At 42.0% G+C, this 20,068-nt stretch overlaps 1 protein-coding gene across 1 annotated transcript; it reads right to left on the bottom strand.

Annotated features, from left to right (window-relative positions):
- Nucleotides 1–1,648: 1,648 nt before the first annotated feature.
- On the bottom strand, nucleotides 1,649–19,853 carry cp (ceruloplasmin). Its single transcript, XM_079686001.1, has 24 exons — nucleotides 19,536–19,853; nucleotides 18,374–18,618; nucleotides 8,810–9,022; nucleotides 8,431–8,604; nucleotides 8,171–8,262; nucleotides 7,845–8,007; nucleotides 7,611–7,749; nucleotides 7,278–7,417; nucleotides 6,692–6,832; nucleotides 6,554–6,598; nucleotides 5,720–5,934; nucleotides 5,378–5,516; nucleotides 5,071–5,283; nucleotides 4,683–4,887; nucleotides 4,335–4,474; nucleotides 4,092–4,220; nucleotides 3,773–3,879; nucleotides 3,622–3,677; nucleotides 3,391–3,462; nucleotides 2,916–3,007; nucleotides 2,648–2,787; nucleotides 2,499–2,555; nucleotides 1,944–2,049; nucleotides 1,649–1,843 (listed from the first exon to the last, which is right to left on the bottom strand). Exons 1-24 carry the CDS (start codon nucleotides 19,694–19,696, stop codon nucleotides 1,818–1,820), a joined length of 3,210 nt encoding a protein of 1,069 aa, XP_079542127.1. The 5' UTR covers nucleotides 19,697–19,853; the 3' UTR covers nucleotides 1,649–1,817.
- Between the last annotated feature and the right edge of the window lie 215 nt (nucleotides 19,854–20,068).

The raw sequence follows: 20,068 nt of genomic DNA, 5'->3' as shown, positions 1-20,068 counted from the left end.
CAAAGTGCATTTAAATGAATACAGAAAGAACTGTCAAACCCTTCAGTGCACAAACCCATAACAAGGGATACGGGTAACTATATGAATGAATACTACACTACACGTCTACTATAGTAAACTAGGTGCTTACTATCACCTCATTTGTGATTTGTCATCGCTGACTTTCTCAATGGGAGAAGGGACATTTTTTGTTTTGAACAAGCGCAGTGATTTTTGGCTCATAGGATGTCAATGCAATCCTAAGACATTGGTGAAGAGAGCTGTCAGTCAGGGAGCAGCGAGTGCTACTTTTGATTGAGTTCATGTGTGAAAAGCTTGATTCACATGTGTATGTTGATCCAAACATACTGAGCACACAGATCGCTACTTTCTGAACGTTAGGGAACTGCTGTTTTTTGACATTCACTTCGCTGGCCCGTTAGTGCGCTGCATGTCAATACATTCCAGTGTATATTTCCCCTTTTCGATGCAGGGGACCACTTCCTTTGCTCTGGTTGATACGTCCCCCTCTATTGCAACAGTGAAGGGGTCTCTGGCAAAGCCCATCATCACCTCTGTGGGCCGAGCAAGTCCATCCAATCGACCGGCAAAGTTCTCTTTCAACCTCGCAATGAAATCTGTCATCACATCCGTGATTTGTGCCGGAGATGTGATTTGTTTGGGGAGCGTCGGAAAATGCAGCATCCGACCCGTGCTCAAGTCGGTCGCGAAAAGGACCAGCTTGACTTGGATCTGCTCCACAAGATCAATGACCGTTTTGTCTCTGTTTACGCTTCAGAGTTGAGAGAGACATATTTTAGAGTTGCTATCAAAGGACCACCGTTACTAGCACCACTAGATGCACTTTCAAAAAACGTGCTGCGTTGTGGTTTGGTGGTTTCAATGCAACGAGGAGTGTTGCGTTCATGGTCTGTACCAGTGTAGGAATTGGGCTACGGGAGGCTGGGCCACTCGGGAGTTGGTTCTGGGCCGCATCTGGCCCGCGGGCCGCCAGTTGAATAGGCCTGCCTTAGAACAATGAAAGTGGCAAACTGCAGATTTATTTAGAAAATATTTTTGAGGCTTTATCCAAGTCTAGGGTAATCTGAGGACAGGATTTATGTGGCAATCATTACTCGTGGACCTTGCATCTTGAAGCCCCATAAATCAGTGCATTTCGAGTTGTATGTTGATTAAAACTTCCTCGATCACAGTGACATCATCTGGATGAAAATAGGAATTGCCAGGCCTGTGGCAACATGAAACTTCATTGCTTTAGCACAGCAATAAATTGCTTCCTGTGTTTAATCTGAACATGGTTCAAAACGAGCAGAACACGTGTTGGTGCACTGCATGAATGCAATTGTGTAGGCTATATGTTTCTAGAAAGTCAGACCATCACAGTGCATAAAACAGCTACAGACAGATGGGTCAGCAACATCTGAGCTGATTTACAACACTGAAGCAATCAAGCCATGCAGAACACAGACTGCTACCACTGCTACTTTTCAGTCCATTAAAGTGATGATGATACTGTAAACAGAAAATCAACCCGTTACAGTTTCTTCTTTGCCTCAAACAATTCAAAGGGCAAGGCAATGTACTGTCAGGCTCTAGTGCCCCCTGCTGCCTGACTGCTATTGTGACAGGACACACATTACTGTCATAACACTTTTAAATGTTTTCTTTTATTGTAGTTTTACAGGTTTAGTGTTATTTTCTGGACATTTACAATCATTTAGACAATATGGACCAAGACCAAATTACTGAATTTGATTCTGGAATAAAACTTTAGCTTGACCTGCTGTCTTCTTTCTTGATCCTTTTTTTTCAAATATTCAGCCAAATAGTCCTGTCTTCTTTGCTGTTGAAGACAAACCAACATGTTTTCTTTGTACAGTATCCTGATGCTATAACTATTTTCCACAGTGCAAATGTGTCTTGCTTCCCAAATGTTCCCTTACCTTTCTCGGTAACAGTATACATCGCCTCCATGCCACCTTTAATATGGTCAGTGACGTGACAGTGGAGCAGCCAGTTACCTGGATACTGAGGATGCATCTTTACTGTCTGAACAGGGAAAAGATAGCCAAAGATAAAAAAGATTGGCAAACTAACACTTCGCTAAAGCTTGATATAAGCCATCAATCACAAGTTACAAGCATCTCATGTACTTTATCTTTCTTAAAAGTGATTCAAAAAATGAATCACATGTACATCTGCATTCATATTTTTTCATTCACATTTATTTTCTATTTGTATTTTTTTTATTTTATTGTAATTTTTCACTATTTGCTTTTATTCTGACCTCTTCTAAGAACATATATGTTAAGGAAATAACTACGTTGTTAAAAGGATTAAAGATGTATCTATAAAACAGCTGATGAACGAAATTGCTGGGGTTACACCGATCACTGAAGTTACACCTAACTTATTGGTGTTCAAATAAAACAAGAAGCACTTTTAATGTTTCAAAAGATCAATTGAATCAGCTGAATCTGGCTTTTTGGTGGTTTTACCTGAAAGGTGGCTGGAAACAGCTCATACACATCAGTACGATGAGGGCCTCCACCCAGCTGGGGAGAAAGAAGAGTTGGTATTTGTGATTACCAGTTTGTCAAATGTGCGATTGTGCAGGTGTATTGCATGTTCGTGTTTTTTTGCATACCTTATATTCCACACTGTGTCCATGCCAGTGGGCAGTGTGTATGTCCACATCGTTGCCCATTCCCATCAGGTACCAGTACACCTTATCACCCACCTCCATGTTCAAACCATTCAGATTTGCATACATGTAACCATTAATGGCTGTACACACAGAAAACAGAAACACACATTTATTGAAAATACATTATGCACATTATATTAGATGATGAAACAAAAATATCCAATCTTTCAAAATGATGCAATTTATTTTGTGCACATGTTTGTCTCACAATGCATCTTGTTGCTCTCTATGAAGGTTTCATCATCCTTCAGGTTTGGGCGAGGGTTTCTGATTTGTGTCCGAATATTTTCGTCCAGATACCTGGAATAACAACAGCAACGATAAATTGCCAAACATTTGAAAGAGATGTGTTTTATAAAGGGCAATTTAATCCTGCAGAAAGTGTTGAACTATTTCTACTGATGATATACGCCCATTTTAAATGCTGACAGTTGGACTGCGGACTATCTTGATTATCTGTGAAATAGTGTATAGACTAAAGTGTTTGGTTTTTATTTTTATAACACAATTGAAATTCCATTCCATGCCATTAAAGAGGCGAAATAGGTTTCAGACACACTACCTCAGAATGGGAATCCAAAACAGCCTTTGCGTCGCTAGATACAATGAATATGGATCTAGTTTTGTATTTATATGTGTGTGCTACTAAAGGACTACAAGGTTTTAGGTTAGTCTTCACTTACCAGCTTTCATTCTCATCAAAAATCAGGAAAAGAAGCGCAAACTCTTCCACTTCCTTCCGCACACCAAAGCTCCTGGAGAAGGGAACATTGTTTATAAAAGTGAACACTAGCACTATAACATACTCCCCACTAAACCACACAAGTGCATTATATGAACTCAATTAAATAAATAAGAATATCCTAGGTTAGGTAGTTCAAATTATTTGTTTTTGAAGTTGCAGGGACACTCACCTGCTCCAGCTACGACGACAGATCACCAACGGACCAATCAGACCGCTGTACATGTCCTGTTGGCAGTGAGACAAAATAAGTGTGTGTGTGTGCGTGCGTGCGTGCGTGTGCGTGTGTGTGTGTGTGCGTGTGTGCGTGTGTGTGTGATTACCTTGGTAACATCAGCAGTGGAGTAGTATGCCGACACAGTGCACTGCTCCTGCTCTGGGGTTGGTCCTGAATTCTTCGTAACGTACCAGTAGTATGACTGAGTCTCGCCTGGGAATTACATTTTTTCAAGTTATAGAATCCAGAATTAGGATGAGGAAAAGACACAGATTACTGCAGCCAAATATGATATTTTTAGAAATAAATGCCACACGGTACACGCTCTAATTTTATAACAAAAAAAATAATGAAATGAATATATAAATAAACACTTGCATTGAAAATGTTCAGTTTCTTTCTAAGCTGATATTTTACATCTCTACCTGGTTGGGTGAGATGGACATCTGGGGTTTCTGTCTTGACTCCATGGGCATGGATGGAATAAGGCCTGGACGCCATGTTTTTAAAAACCACCGTAACTTTGTCTCCCACATCGGCATGAATCATTGGACCTGGAAGAAGGAAAAATGTTGTTATTTCAAGAAAAATCACGCTGGAAAATATAGCATGTTTGAAAGTATTTTTATAAATCACAGTTTTTGATTTTTTATGTACTGAAAGCCTACCCAAAATGCCGAGGTGTTCCATATCAGCATTTCTTTCCATCTGCTGAGTGAACTTTTTATTGGTGAACCTGAGGTAGACCACCTTCTTGTAGCTGGAGCCTATAAACCCACCCTGCTGGTCCAGGAAGGCAGGAGCAGGGCTGCAGCGTGAGAGAGAGACAGGCTCAGATATGTAGAATATTGTTAAAATATAACAAGAACTGCACAAATGTATATACGAGAAGTGCATGGTGTCCATTCACATCTATCGTTGAATGCAAATGTTACAGACAATTTTCTGTTGATATTCTGTACCCATTATTTGTGATTTACTTTGGTTATACTGTACAGGTGTAGGTGATTCTGTACCTGTCCTGTCCACCAAACATCTCAGTCTCCCAGGTACGATTTGGAGAGTAGTTCCAGTCCACTTCCATGGCAGCGATGTAGTAGGTTTTTGAGTGGAGCATAATCTCACCCTGACGCTGCAAAAAGCTGCACTTCTGTACCGTGTAGTTAGCTCTCATTCCAGCACGATATTGGTTAACTGTAGCTGACACCACTTCAAACTGACCTGAAACACACACATCATATGTAAAGTAATATACCACACACAGGCCATGCCTAATATCAACACCAGACACGTGTTGAGCTTTTTAAAACCTTATAGGTTGTAACAATGTCCCTGAATTTTCTTACAAGCATACTGTAGGATGACAGTGTGTGTGCCTGTGTACAGTGTGAGGGATCTACATACCCATGCTGTCTGGCTCCATAGTGACAGTGTGTGAGATGTGAGGGAAGACGCTGATGGTGTCCCGTCGGTTCTGGCGGTAGATGAAGCGATTTCCCTGGAAGTAAAGGCTGATGACGTCTGTCTCTGTACCCAGTCCTGACACATGCCACGTTACTTTATCCCCCTTACACATGGTCAGACCTGGGAGGTTTCTATACACAAAGCCATTGATGGCTAAAAATGTGAGATAAAACAAACATCAAATGGGGCCAAGCATATAGAAGTCACAGGTTGAGTGAGTGTGTGTGAATGTGTGTCTCCTACACACCATGCATCTTGTTGCTTTCTATAAAGGCGTCGTCAACAGTGACAGGACCAGGTACGGTTCTCTTGTTCTCGTCCAGATACCAGCTCAGGTTCTCATCAAATGTTGTGGCCATGAGGTGGAACTCTTTGTTATAGTTCTTCTACATGAGGAGAAGAGGGAAATAAAAAGAGGAAAGGTGTCAAATGATAGTTTCATTGCTACATTTAAGTCATTTTGATTTGAAGTCTCCTTTTCTAGAATGCTTTTTTGTCACAACACAGCAAACGTCCGGTCAGACCTGAGAATAACAGACACAATACGATGTGACCTAATCAAACAAATTATTTTGTGCAAGCTTCTCACCTGGACTCCTTTCTTCAGGGACCCAGGTCGACAGATGAGGAGCGGTCCCATCAACCCAGAGTGGGTGTCTTTAACAGGGTCCACTCCAGAGTAGTACAGATAGGTCAGACAGTCAGCCTCCCCTTGCACTGGACCAGCACCCACTGGTACTGTCCACTCATAGGTGTAGATTGTCCCGGGTCTGACTTGAGCAGCTGGCAGAGGCGTCACTACTCCTGATTAAATAGATTTATATAGAGAAAAGTAGTTATGATAAGGGTAAGAGGGGCCACCTCCTTGTTTAAAAAAAAGAAGCCCCCTGCTGGCATTCTTTCTGATACTCCAGTGGTTGCAAGAAGAAGTCGAATTGCAAAGCCTATGAGAAAACTTGATTTATTACTAACAAGGTTTTCAATACAGCAAGTTGTTCATTTAAAAAAAATAGATTCCGAGAATAAAATAGAAAATAAAGCAGCATATGATTTAGACCATGGCTTTCTTGTTATTGACATGTCTCTGCTAAAGCTTTGTACAATTTAGGTTTTGTCCGTTTTTTGTCTGAAAACCCACTCACAATGTGTTCATGTGCATCACATTAAACTGTAATTGCTGAATAAAATTGCCTTGTTTGGCATTTGGTTGTACTCAGTGCCACCCTCTTTGTTTCATTTTAGGAAAAGAGCAAAATGACCAAAATGACAAACTCAAGGTTTCAAAGCCCTTGTCCAAAAACCCATGGTAATGTTACTGCAACCACAGTATTTTTACTCCTTTTCAACAGTCTATAATTTGTGATAAGTATAATTCACGCTAACCTCAGGCTGGTATCGTGTTAATTCAAGTTTTTTTACTCACTTGGTTCCCTCTTTAACTCGCGTAGTTTCTTTGCTGTATGGGACTCTGAGGAGAAGAAGTTTAGGAGGAAAGACAAATGGATTTCATTTTTGTGTCTTGTGCACAGATAAAGGTGTGTGTATATGTGCTTGTATTTACCTTCCAGTTCATTGTGATAGAGCGTCCCACTGTCTTCTATACTGTACTGAACACCATGTGGCTGTATGCTGTAAGGCCGGCTGGCTTTGTTCTTAAACACCACCTTGATAGTGTCCTTCTCTTCAGCTCTCAGCACTGGACCTGCAGACATGGATGGATACAATCACACATGTTAGAAATGTAGGAGCATTAGGTTTAATTTTTTATGGAGATATCTCATTGTGGTAACAAGATCTTTCTAAAATATTTTTCAAAGTTTTGCATTGAACCCTAGTCCTGTCATGTAATGGATTACAGGACAGCAAAGAAGGAGGTCCAAAATATGAACAAGGACTAAAATGATCAATGCCTTTAATGACAATGCTTAAAGGTCAGAAGAGAAGAGAATTGTTGTACCCAACATTTCGTTTGGTACAAAAATTATATGAAATGTCACTACATTCAATACATCAATAGACAACAACAACAACAGTAAACTGTAGAATACAGTAATAGGTGATTGGCTAGCATTACCTACTAGCTAATTGGTTGCATAAAATACCTAATATTTGAAACATCTATAAAACCCCAGCATTCCAAGGATTACCCATTATTCCAAGGTGTTGCTCCTCTGGGCTGCGTAGCATCTTTGTTGTGAAGGTGTTGTCAGTGTATTCCACATAGCGGACCTTCTTATAGCGGCTTCCAATACGGTTTCGACCTCTTGTTACAAACTGCTCTGCTTCACTACACAGCCAGACACACACAGTGACACAGTACAAGTGATTAACTGATGACTCTATACATCAAGAACCAGCATGGACATTTTTGTGAAATTGTGTTTGTTTGTAGGTAGGTAGGTAGGTAGGTAGGTAGGTAGGTAGGTGTGTGTGTGTGTGTGCGCGCACGTGCGTGGGTGCGTGGGTGTACAGTAACCAACCCATCAGTTGGTGGGATGGGAGCGTAATCCCAGATGTCTTCTTCAGCAGCAATGAAGAAGGGTCTGAGTTCACCGTGTGGCTGGGGTTTATGGACGTTGGGGAAACACTTCTTGATCTCAAATATAGCCTGCATTCCAGCTGAACAAAACAACAAAAGAAAATACTGCACAGTTATACATTTGTGGGAAGATTATCCTGCTTGAATCAAAATAAGAATGGGGAAGTTAGCTCACCTGTCAAATGGTCATTGACGCCGCAAGCCAGCAGCCAGTGTCCGGGGTTGTCAGCTACCATCTCAGCTGTGGTGCTGGAGGCGGGGAAAAGACTGATTGTGTCTGTGTGGTGGTTCTGCACAGTCAGGATCTGGCCATGGAAATGAACCGAATGCATGTCCACCTGTTGGAGATAAATTACATTTAAACTGGGTTCAGACCAGATGCTTATCACCAAGACATTACGTCAAAGTGACTTGCATCCTTGAATAGTTTTTAAACATTTAAAAAGCATTTAATTTGAGCAACAGCAACCGGAAGACCTATAAAAAGTATTCAATATTTACCTCATTGCCTAAGCCAATCAAATGCCAGTGGATCTTGTTGCCTTGGCACATGGTCAGTCCAGGCAGGTTACCGTACAGAAAACCGTTTATACCTGTAATCCACACTCCGAGTTAAAGGTATTCATTTAATTTAATTTCAAACCTTTATTTAACCAGATTGGTCCCATTGAGATCATAGATCTTTTTTTCAAGAGAGACCTGCAATGCATTCAATGGAAGGGTATGGGTATTTGTATGTAGACTAGGATGTTCACCCTCACCATGCATTTTGTTGCTCTCAATAAAATCTTCGTCATTTTTCAGGTCCTTGGCAGGACTTGTAATGTGCGTCCTGATGTTTTCATCAAGGTACCAGCTGAAGTTCTCATCTGCCACCATGAACAGCAAAGCGTACAGATAGTCGCTTGAGTTTTCTCCATGTAAGTCCAGAGTTCCTACAGAGAAAAGGACATTTAGGTACAATATGCATTAATGTACTGAAGGGGAAAGTTCACAAAAGGCCCTAAAAAATTGGATGGCTATAGAGGGGACAATAAAAAGGGGGAAATAAAAATAAAAATACCTGAAAATAGTACTTAAGCAGCAGTAAATGTACTTAGCTTTACCACTAGATACCATAAAGTTAAAATGTTCCTGTACCTCTCTTACAGACGATAAGGGGTCCTATCAGCCCTGCGTTGATGTCTTTTGGTGGGCTGACATGGGAGTGGTAGAATTTGGTCAGGCAATTGCTGTCCTCTGGTGTTGGACTGTGGGTCTCTGGGAGGGTCCACTCATACGTTACTATGGAACCCGGAGCCACTGAGTCGTCACGCTTTAGCTCTGGACCAGTACCATCGGGGTAAAGAGCGCCTGAAGAGACAGAAACAAGCTCACAAGGTCACATATCTATCTTTCTGTACCTCTTAATCCCCAAGCCTGTTTTTCAGGTTTCAGGCTCGAAAATGACATTCCCAGAACAAATGACGATATCTTCCCTTCTAAAAGGGTTAAATTAATAATCTTTTTTCTCAAAGTAATGATAAACCTGTGAGTTGGATGTGAAAACTAACCTTGGATGATGGGTTAGTAGACTAAAAGCTTTAGGAATCCAAAGTACAACATATAATAATGTGTTCAATTTATGCATGTGCATGTGTCAGGAAGGCTCCCAAATAATTCTGAGGGGCCTATCCTATTTTTGTCATAAAATGATAATGTGCTAATCCATTACTTTGAGTTGTATGCACTCAGGAAAACATCCCTATCAGGTGTTAACCCAATAACTAGGACAGCTCTCAAGGCCAAGGGTCAGAGAGAGAGGGTCACACTCTCCGGCTGCAGAGAGCACCCCCAGCCACGGGCAAGGAAGCATGAGGTTGTTCGAGATGAGGATTCTCTTCAACTTTCTGAGGAGATGGGATGCTTCTTCATCTTTCTGCTCGGTGGGCTCAAGCAGACAACCCTGCATGACGAGCGAGGGCTTCAGAGGCTTCTATAATACAAGGTTCCTTGTTTCTTGAAAGAGTTTGATGTCTTCCTAACCTCTCCCATCACGGGGGGGAGGGGGGGACACCTGGATGCGCCACTAGGAATACGCAGTTGCACTGCTCTCAAGCAGATAGCAGAAGGAATGCAGGCAGATGAGCCTCCATTTCACTGGGGGGATCAACTTCAGTGCTCACTGAATGAGCCACACAAAAGCAGAGCAATTGGGGGGGTTGAAATATGGCGCTCTGATGAAGAAGAGTTTGAGCCAATCAGCACCTCAGTGCTAATCTACAGTATCAGGATGCCTTTACACACCAGACACTCGTTGTCATAAAGAGAGGAGGAGAACGAGTCAGAAAGACTGACGGACATGTTCTTCCTGCTCTCCTACAAAGATGAACTTTGAATTGATTTTATACCTTGGATGTTTACAGATGTACAATTAATGATTATTTTTATATTTCCAATGACCAGACATGTGTTGAATAGTGGTGATTAATATATTTTTGTCGGATCAGATTACACTTTCGCACTAAACAAAATTAATTAATTAATATTTTCAGATTACAAGGTATTGAATAATAAATTATTTCTACTATTATCACAGATAATGTTAATATCCTTAATCGTCCAGCAATCAGGCTTAACAACACTACTCTTCAATGTATTATCCATGCACAGACAGACCTACAATGATGTTTCAAGTACTGGCTTAATTTCAGTTTTGGCCCAAAACAAATATTTATAATATTTCATATAACAATTATGTAGCATATTTGATCCTCAAATTAGAGAAGTATAATTTAAAGAAATTGATATTCTATATTCAACATTAGATAAACACAGAAGAACCCTTTCCAAGTACCATAAGTAGATGGTCAGGTAAGTATGGCTAATAGGAATAATTGATAGACTTAATTTGGTACAGATCAGTGGTAGCATTTACAAATGTAATAATTCAAGTTTTAAGAATGTTTAATCCTTCCTTTCCAGGTTTTTACAAAAGTCTTTGAATATTTGCCTAACTTTTTGCTTTTCAGATTTTGAACAATGTACTTGACTAAAATGAATGTATTGATTTGACTAAGTGCCTTACTCTTGACTAAAGCGTAATTAAGTAAACGTAAAAGTAATCCTAAAAATTGAGGAAACTGCACTTCTACAGATTACAGATTGATCAAATCACAACTGTGAATTGTATACCTTAGCTGGATCTCTTATGATCCTAAGTTTTAAATGCTTTTGACTAGTGATTACCTTGAAGTAAATCTTTAAGCTGCAAGCTGGTTTTGATTTTATAGTTTGATAAATTAGACTAACTAATGGTTAAATGATAAAAGACATTAGTTTAAAACAAATATTTTTGCTATTGTGCACCTGTTACATTACATTGCATTTAGACTACGCTTTTATCCAAAGCGACTTACAATAAGTGCATTCGAACAGGAAGATACAACCTTGAAGAAAACAGAATCATATAAGTACATCAGGTTTCATAGAGCCAAACATTTCAAGTGCTACTCATCTGGCTTTAGATAAGCCAGCCCTTTATTAGTATATAAGTGCTTTGTTAGTAATTCAATCGCTCGAAGTGGAGTCAAAAGAGATGAGTTTTCAGTCTGCGCTGGAAGATGTGTAAGCTTTCTGCTGTCCTGATTTCAATGGGGAGCTCATTCCACCATTTTGGAGCCAGGATAGCAAACCCACGTGTTTTTGCTGATGGGAACTTGGGTCCCCCTCGCAGTGCGGGTGCAGCGAGCTGTTTGGCTGATGCAGAGCGGAGTGCACATGCTGGGGTGTACGGTTTAACCATGTCCTGGATGTAGGAAGGGCCAGATACATTCGCAGCATGGTACGCAAGTACCAGTGTCTTGAAGTGGATTCTAAAAGTTACTGGAAGCCAGTGAAGGGAGCGGAGGAGCGGCGTGGTGTGGGAAAACTTTGGAAGGTTGAAGACCAGACGACCCGCTGCATTCTGGATGAACTGCAGAGGTCGGATGGCACATGCAGGTAGACCAGCCAGGAGGGAGTTGCAGTAGTCTAGGCGTGAGATGACGAGAGCCTGGACCAGAACCTGCGCTAATTTCTGGGTCAGCTGGGGAAGTATCCTCCTGATGTTGTAAAGCGTGTATCTGCAGCAGCGGGTTGTAGCAGCAATGTTTGCAGTGAAGGACAGTTTGTTATCTAGGATCACACCCAGATTCATTGCAGTCTGAGTCGGGGAAACAACAGAGGTGCCGATGTGGATTGTTAGGTCAAGAGTGGGACAATCTTTTCCCGGAAGGAAAAGCAGTTCAGTCTTGTCAAGGTTGAGCTTGAGGTGATGAGCAGACATCCACTGAGAGATGTCAGCTAGACAAGCAGAGATGCGTGCGAGGACCTGGGTCTCTGAGCGGGGAAAGGACAGAATTAGTTGGGCGTCGTCAGCGTAGCAGTGATATGAAAAACCATGCGGGCTAATGACAAACCCGAGCGAGTTTGTGTACAAGGAGAAGAGGAGGGGACCAAGAACAGAGCCCTGAGGGACCCCTGTAGTTAATTGACAAGGGTCGGACTCGGACCCTCTCCAAGTAACCCTGTAGGTGCGGTCTTTGAGGTATGAGGTGAGGAGGGAAAGTGCAGTGCCTGAAACTCCAAGTTCTTGGAGAGTGCGAAGGAGGATCTGATGGTTCACCGTGTCGAATGCAGCAGACAGGTCCAGAAGGATGATGACAGAGGAGAGGGAGGCTGCTTTAGCAGTGTGCTGTTCCTCAGTGACAGCAAGGAGGGCAGTTTCTGTTGAGTGACCTGCCTTGAAACCAGACTGGTGCGGATCCAGAAGGTTGTTCTGATGGAGATAACAGGAGAGTTGTTTAAAGACAGCGCGTTCAAGTGTTTTAGACAGGAACGGGAGGAGAGAGACAGGCCTGTAGTTTATAACATCAGACGGGTTGAGAGTGGGTTTCTTTAGGAGAGGGTTTACTCTTGCCTCCTTGAGACTGTTTGGAAAGTGACCAGAAGTTAGAGAAGTGTTGATGAAATGGGTGAGAAACGGTAGAATATCAGGAGCGATAGTTTGAAGGAGGTTTGAAGGGATAGGGTCCAGAGGACAGGTGGTAGGACGGGCAGAGGTAATGAGGGTAAGAACCTCACTTATAGGGGGGGGTCGAGAAGGAGGTCAGTGTGTGGGTGAAAGGAGGTTCTGGTGACCCAGTGGTGAGTAAAGGTGAGTCAGAAAAAGAAGAGCGAATATCATCAACCTTTTTTTCAAAGTGGTTAACAAAGTCGCTTGACAGAAGGGAGGAGGGGGAAGGGGCTTTGGGGGAGTCCAAGAGGGTGGAGAAGATAGAAAATATTTTTGGGGGATTGGAATAGGAAGATTGGATCTTATCTTGAAATAAAGTGCTTTTTGCCTGAGAGATCGAAGCAGAAAAAGAGGAGAGGAGAGCCTGATAGGTTAGGAGGTCGTCATGGTGTTTGGATTTCCACCATTTCCGCTCTGCTGCCCGAAGGATGGTTCTATTAGCACGCAGTGCGTCATTTAGCCAGGGAGCAGGAGGGGACTGACAAGCCGGCCGAGATGTGAGAGTACAGAGAGAGTCCAGAGAGGATGAGAGAGTAGAGAGGAGAGTTTCTGCAGCAGAGTTTGGAGGCAGGAGTTGGAACAAATCAGAGGAAGGGAGGGCTGAGAGCACCGATGAGGCAAAGGTAGAGGGGGAGAGGGGGAGAGGGGGAGAGGGAACGAAGGTTGCGGCGGACAGGTGCAGAATTAGAAGAGATTAGGTTGTTATGTTTGGAAAGGGGTAGAGAGAATGAAATGAAGAAGTGATCGGATGTGTGGAGCGGGTTTACAGAGAGGTTAGAAGTAGTGCAGTTCCTTGAGAATATGAGATCAAGGACATTGCCAGCGTTATGAGTTAGTGGGGATGGAGGCAGTGAGAAAGCAAAGGCGGTTAACAGAGATGTTAGTTCGTCTATCTTCCCTGTCTGGAGGTTGAAGTCTCCGAGAAGTACAGCGGGAGGGCCAGTTTCAGGGATGTGTGAGAGGAGATTATCTAATTCCTCCAAGAAGTCCCCCAAGGCGCCTGGTGGACGGTAGAGAACAACAATGGTTAATTGTATAGGATGGGTTACTGTGACGGCATGGAATTCAAAGGTGGAAGGAGTGAAGTTAGGTAGCTTGAAGAGGGAAAAGCTCCAGTTGGGAGAGAGCAGGAGACCAGTGCCACCTCCTCTGCCAGAGGGTCTGGGTGTATGGGAGAAGGAATATGCTGTGGAGAGAGCTGCTGGGGTGGATGTGTTGGATGGAGTAATCCAGGTCTCCGTGAGAGCAAGGAAATCCAGAGACTGCAGGGAAGCGTAGCCAGAGAGGAAGTCAGCCTTAGGAACAGCTGACTGGCAGTTCCACAGGCCCCCTGAAACAAGATGTTGGATCTCAGTGGAGCATGTGGGATAGACAAGAGCAGGCCGGTTAAATCGATTAGGAGATACACTGGGCCAGTGATAATTGCGAGAGGACACATGAACAGGAATGGAGAAAATACACATGATTATAGCATGAGGGACTAGAGAACCAAAGAGAATTGAATAAAACAAAATAAAACACCAGCGATACTTAGCTCAATCAAAGTAGGATTTGCCTCCTCTTTGCCTCCCTCGTGACTCCAACAGGACTCCAATGTCTTTGTCAGTCTTCGTCTGGCTGACGCTCCAGGAAAGAGCCACCTAAGATGGACACCTGATTGCTGAGTTCTCACAGCTGATTGCTGAGTTCTCACAGCTGTGGGGGCACGCCCCTCTAATTAGTTAACTCTCTTCAGCTGGTGGGCGACAGCAGTGTTCCTGCCTATTGTAATGCAGGGTTGAGGCGCGTGACCCACTGAGACCTGTGTTACAGGTTGAGTTGAGCAGATCTGAGATTTAAAATCTCTCAGAAATCGCCGTTTTAGCTACAATAACTACAGAGTAGAATAAATGAAACAGAGAAGTCTATTTAAACAAGAATGTAACTTACAGTGATTGCTGAGTCAGTATAGATAGTGTCCTCACCGGGTCTGGATGCACCTGTGTTTTATATGTGTTCATTATTATGCTTTTGACAAAAGATGATCCAAACACTCATGAGAGAGGATTTTTCTATTATGATTGGCTGTATCAATCATTGTGATTGAATGTTTCAATCTTATTATGCTGTTCTTAATGTGTTATTGATGTAATTGATGTTGTGTAAGTCCACACTCAAATCTGAAGATTCCCATTGATTTAAGTATTGAACAAAATATTATTAGACTAAGGTTTTTAGATTATCAAAATTGATAAAAAGAGAGGAACTGTTGGGAAAATATTTTCCAAGGCCCATAACTTTGACCCAGTGTATCAGTTCAAACTGTCCTGACTGAGCACACACACCTGTAACCTTGGCTGCTGTGCTTTCAGTGTTCTGTCTCCCTGTTCCTGCCTGTTGGCGTCAGCTGATAGAGGTGTTATGATTCTATCTTGTTATGCAGCATGTTGATTATTCTCTCTGAACTAGCTAAATACATGGGTCTGGGGTAGAGTTCTTCAGAATTGACGCATCAACTCTCCCGTGCAGTCAGACCGTGACTGCTGTGACTTGTGATGTGAATCCTCCGCCCGAAGCTCCTATAATAAACCATCAGTGTTTGACATCAAAGCTCCTGCTCTTCCCATGTCTCCTTCATGAGTCGGTGACTCCCACTGCATTGCTACACAGAAGTTTCCCTTACACCCTGTATCAAGATTGATGCAAGACAAGTGATATTTGACCTTTTTAGACAGATTTAGCAAAAAAAAACCTCTTCTGGAGCCATTTGGGTGGATTTTCCTTATCTCTGGCCCCCCTTGCTCGATTTTGACATGTGACATCTCTTTCTGACCGTTAGAGCCAATAGAATCGAAGGGAAATCGTCCCGCACACACTCATGTTAAAAGAAAGGTGGCATCTTCACGCATTCAATCTTTCTACAGAGCGTAGGAATGGCCTGCTCTGATATTTGAAAACGGAATTGCAGTTTTATTGCTTATAGATTATCAGAACATTTCAAAGGACACACAGTCACATTGGATATTAACCTATGGATTAACTACAGCATCGTTTTTATCGTTTTAATGCCATTGAAGACCAATTTGGACCAGACAAAACCAAGGTAAGCGATGTTAGCGTTTTAGGCTACCTAGCGCCACATGTTTTGATGTACGTTTTTGTTGATAACGTCGCAAGTTTGCAGAGGCGCGGGAAGGTATTTTGAGTGGGGGTGCTGAGGTGCTGGACTCCAGTGAACACTATTACGGGCACTATAGAGCACGCACAAAAAAACTCCCCACAAGCAAACACACAGTAAACCCGCGACTGTTACAATGAAGGCTCGATAATCAGCTCACGGCATATAGGCAGGGGTAAAGTGGTATTTTTTACGAGTGGGGAGCGGACCTCACCTCCTCTAGGGGGGTCCGGGGGGATGCTCCCCCGGGAATATTTTTTTTAAATATTGAAGCTAAAAGCATCAATCTGTTGCACTTTGAGAGCAACATTAAGAGATCTATGGATACATCTCTCAACACCCAGATGACACACAACTGTAAGCAGATGTTCTTTTTCTTTATGGATATTTTACAAATCACTCCCCTTTCAAACTGTATTCTTGTTTTACTGCCATATAGTATTTCATAATTGTTTTTCCTTTATTCTCTTATTTTTTTTATAACTATAATGATCATATGAAGGTGTGCCGCGGAAATAATCTTTTGAATATTTTTTGACCAAACCGTTTGAGACCCACTGAGATAACATAGTCTAAAGTTAACTATCTAAACACTCAGAGAGTCCTTTAGCTCACCTGAGCCTCTCAGTCTGAGAGGAGAGCTCTCCTCCAGCTTGTTGTGGAACAAACAGCTCCGTAGGTCCGTTAGTGCAGCTAGCTAACTAGATGCTAACAACACGGTCCCTGCTGCTGGCACCGGTCCCTCTCTCTCTCTCTCCCCCTCTCTCACACACACTAAATGCGCTATTTCCGCACACACACAGAGCCGCGAGCTTGAATGACACAAGCACACTTTTATTTCCATCCAACTCTCTGATTGGTCTGGTGCCTTGCCTCTGTTGCATTCACTGAACACGGGAAATGACAGTCCTGCCGTCCTTTCTAGTGTCTTGATGAGGTTCACGTAAAGCACGGTTAATGTATTATATTATTGAGGTAGAATTGTCCGGGGCTACAGAAAAAACATTCGGGGCAGGCCAAAATATCATTTTACCAACAATGTGGAATTTATTGGCTACATATTACACAGATTATGCACAGCGGGAGCAGCAATAACCGTCAAATAATAATTCAGACAGGGGAGCTCCGCACCCCCTGCCTACCGCTAGGGGGTGCTGCAGCGCCCTCAGCACCCCCCTTCCCGCGCCCATGCAAGTTTGTATCTTTCAGTGTTGAGGTGGGCACCGTTAGATTCTGTGTCTTTACGATCATAAACGAGGTGTTGGATGTGCAGCTAGGATAAGTAATAAGGGAACTAGGAGTGATTTTCGGTGCAGTAATAGGTAGTGATGTTACGTATTGCGCCGAGGCTTCGGAGCGTGTGTCGAGTAATCCCCGAAGCTTTTTGTGAAGCTTGTATCGAGGCTTGTATCGTTTTGGGCCAGTGACGTCACTGATGACAAACGAAGCCTCGCTGCCTGTCGATACCACGTGACTGCTTCAGGAAGCGATTCAGATAGGTTGAACCATTGAACCACAATGCTCATAATACCCATGGTGACATAATAAGAACCATATTACCCCTCTTGTACCCGGGCCCGCTGGTGACACGATGGAATTAAAGGAGCTCAGAACCTCACTTATATAGAGGTCGGAACATGTCATAAGTATAAATAGATACAAGCATAAATAAATGTAGGAATAAAAACAGGAATAAATACAGGAATAAATATGTTACAGTGTTTTCAGGGAGATTCAGTATGTGTGCTGTGGCTCAGCTGGAAAGCAGTTGACTCACGACCGTAGGGTCCCTGGTTCAACAACTGAACAATACTTATTTTTTGTTGTTTATAAAAGCTACAGCTAAATGAGATAATGTAGTTAATAAATGTAGTCTTTGATATGGTTTAGCCTTTCTCAGGCTACAACATTGTTTAAGTTTACGAATATTATTAAAGAATACAAATCCCTCTTTGCAATGTTTACCAGCCTCCTTAGGCTTTCCAATCACAATCATTCAACTGGAATAAAAACAATATTGTTAACATGAAAATATGATATATTGTTCGTAACTTAGAGTTATTCTAAGTCTTTACTCATTGGGCACTCGGTATGAGATAGAGCACACTGTTGAGATGTCTGCCTGTTTTACAAACTTTGATCAGCAGGGGGTTTGTGTTCAAATGAAGCCCATGATGAAGCCTCATGAGATGAACCCTTTTGCGAACCAATTGGCTGGAAAGCTTCAAAGCTTCATAAGGCTTCATCTCGCCATCACTAGTAATAGGTTAGCATTTTTCGCTCAGGGCTAATTCAGAGGGTCTGTGTTAGCATTGTGTGTGTTTTTTTAATTATTTTTGAAAAAAATCAGTTAAATGAGTTTTTCCCGTTATATGGATATAAAATATTCATAGTTTATTAAATATGAAGGTTCCTTAGACGTTGTTTCCGGCAAATGACGGGATTTCGACCCGGAACCGGATCCGTGGGGCTTAAGAGGTCTGCCTTATTAATGAATTCATTCATTCCTCACCCTCATTGCCCTTGCTGTAGTTCAGTCCATGTGGGTGGATGCTGTAAGGCCTTGTTGCTATGTTCTTCAGGTGCACGATGACAGTGTCTCCCTCCTCGGACATTAGCAGAGGTCCAAGGTAGCCCAGCCAGTCTGGCTTTATCACCTCTGTCCTGTAGGAGGAGTCGGTGTACTGCTTATACACGGCCTTCTTGTAGGTGGAGCCGATACGCTGGGGGCCTTTTTTTAAAAATACTGAGGCTTCTCTGCAGAGAGAGAGAATGGGGAACATGATGGATAACAGTTCAAATATCTCAAAAACCTGTAATAGGCTAAAGTAACTGAAAAAAACACAAAAATACTAAAGTAGATGCTTAAAGATATATATGTGTACCTGCTCATCAAGCCATTCAAATTGGAGATTTGATTTGTGATGAAAAGCACATCACTAATAACATTAACTATGACTCAGTGATATTCAAATGTTCCAGATAACAGTGTGTACTAAATACCTTTTTTATCTGTACACTCTCAATGGACTTGACAATATTTTGGACAGAAACATTCTGCTGAGATTATTCAAGTTGTGTCATAAAAAATGTGTTCATTTTTGTGAGGGCTTCATGAACCTGATACATTCTTCAGTAATTACATACCAATTTAGATCTATTTTTGTTTCTGAATGTATCCTATCTAGTCGATTTGAGAGTACAGTTTGTGTTTTAAAGCATGTTGACCAGAGATATTAGAAGGACAAATAAAGAATTCAAATATAGAACAAGAGTAGCCTGAACAGGCAGATTTATTTTAATTTTTTTAAGTTAAAAGTAAAGTAAAATGCCTTTTGCACAAAAAGTGTATAACAAATAACAGAATTGTGAACAATTGTCAACAAAATAATCAAAATGTGGTTTGAGACCTTTTTCTGAAATAGAGTTACTTAAGTTTATATTTATACATCGAAGGGGTAAACTGTTTGTGGGAAAAATTGAAACACTTAAATATCCATGGAGTTTAAGTGATATAATGTAATGGAGGTGTAATGGATATTTAAGGGACTTAGAAATTGGAGATTACATTATCTCTTTAAGTAATGAGGACTCTTGCTTTTCCTATTTGGATCAGTTAGCGCTGTCTGGCTGACTCCACCATAAAGAAGGCAGTGTACTGTGAATGTACTTACTCATCCTCCTGCAGCGTGCGGTTTTGGATAATGTTCATTCCAGTTGGAGCGTAGTTCCAAGAAACTTCCTCTATCCTAAGGAAGTACTCTCTCCTCATCCCAGACACACATGCTGCTGCAACACAGAGCAGCAACACTCCCCTTAATCCCAACCGATGCATTTTGAAGATGCAGCGCTGGCACTTCAGCAATTACAAGTCCACTTCAAAACTGCCAGAAGATTTTTTTGTTCAATGATGAGGAATACAGTATAATGATAATGACAACAGTGCAGACAACTGAGAGCTGTTTGTCAGTCTGTCTGAGGGACTTTTGCCCCTCTGTGTGTCTTTATACCCCATGTGATGACTGCTGGGAACAGCCAAGCAGGGCAGGGGGGTCACTGACATTCAGAAACAACCTGTCACAGAGATAGTGACTTGTGTAAGAACAGAAAGTTTTTTTATGCAACATCCACTTGGGTTCAACATATTTTCTACCACTGACTTTCTTTTTCTGTACTTTTGGAAATGTTGCTACAATTCAAGTGTTGT

The sequence above is a fragment of the Notothenia rossii genome (genome assembly GCF_949606895.1).
Source record: "Notothenia rossii genome assembly, chromosome: 1".
NCBI classification, from domain to species: domain Eukaryota; kingdom Metazoa; phylum Chordata; class Actinopteri; order Perciformes; family Nototheniidae; genus Notothenia; species Notothenia rossii.
The sequence above is the reverse complement of the archived record's forward strand: the minus strand, read 5'-3'. Positions and strand labels throughout refer to the sequence as shown.

What these genes read in the sequence shown, in the direction of transcription:
- cp (XM_079686001.1), bottom strand. Translation starts at nt 19,696, where the DNA reads ATGCATCGGTTGGGATTAAGGGGAGTGTTGCTGCTCTGTGTTGCAGCA. An exon ending in AGAAAGCAACAAGATGCATG is followed by an intron (nt 5,284 to 5,377) that starts GTGTGTAGGAGA and finishes TCACATTTTTAG; the next exon opens with CCATCAATGGCTTTGTGTAT. An exon ending in TTTGATGAGAATGAAAGCTG is followed by an intron (nt 3,008 to 3,390) that starts GTAAGTGAAGAC and finishes TTGTTATTCCAG; the next exon opens with GTATCTGGACGAAAATATTC.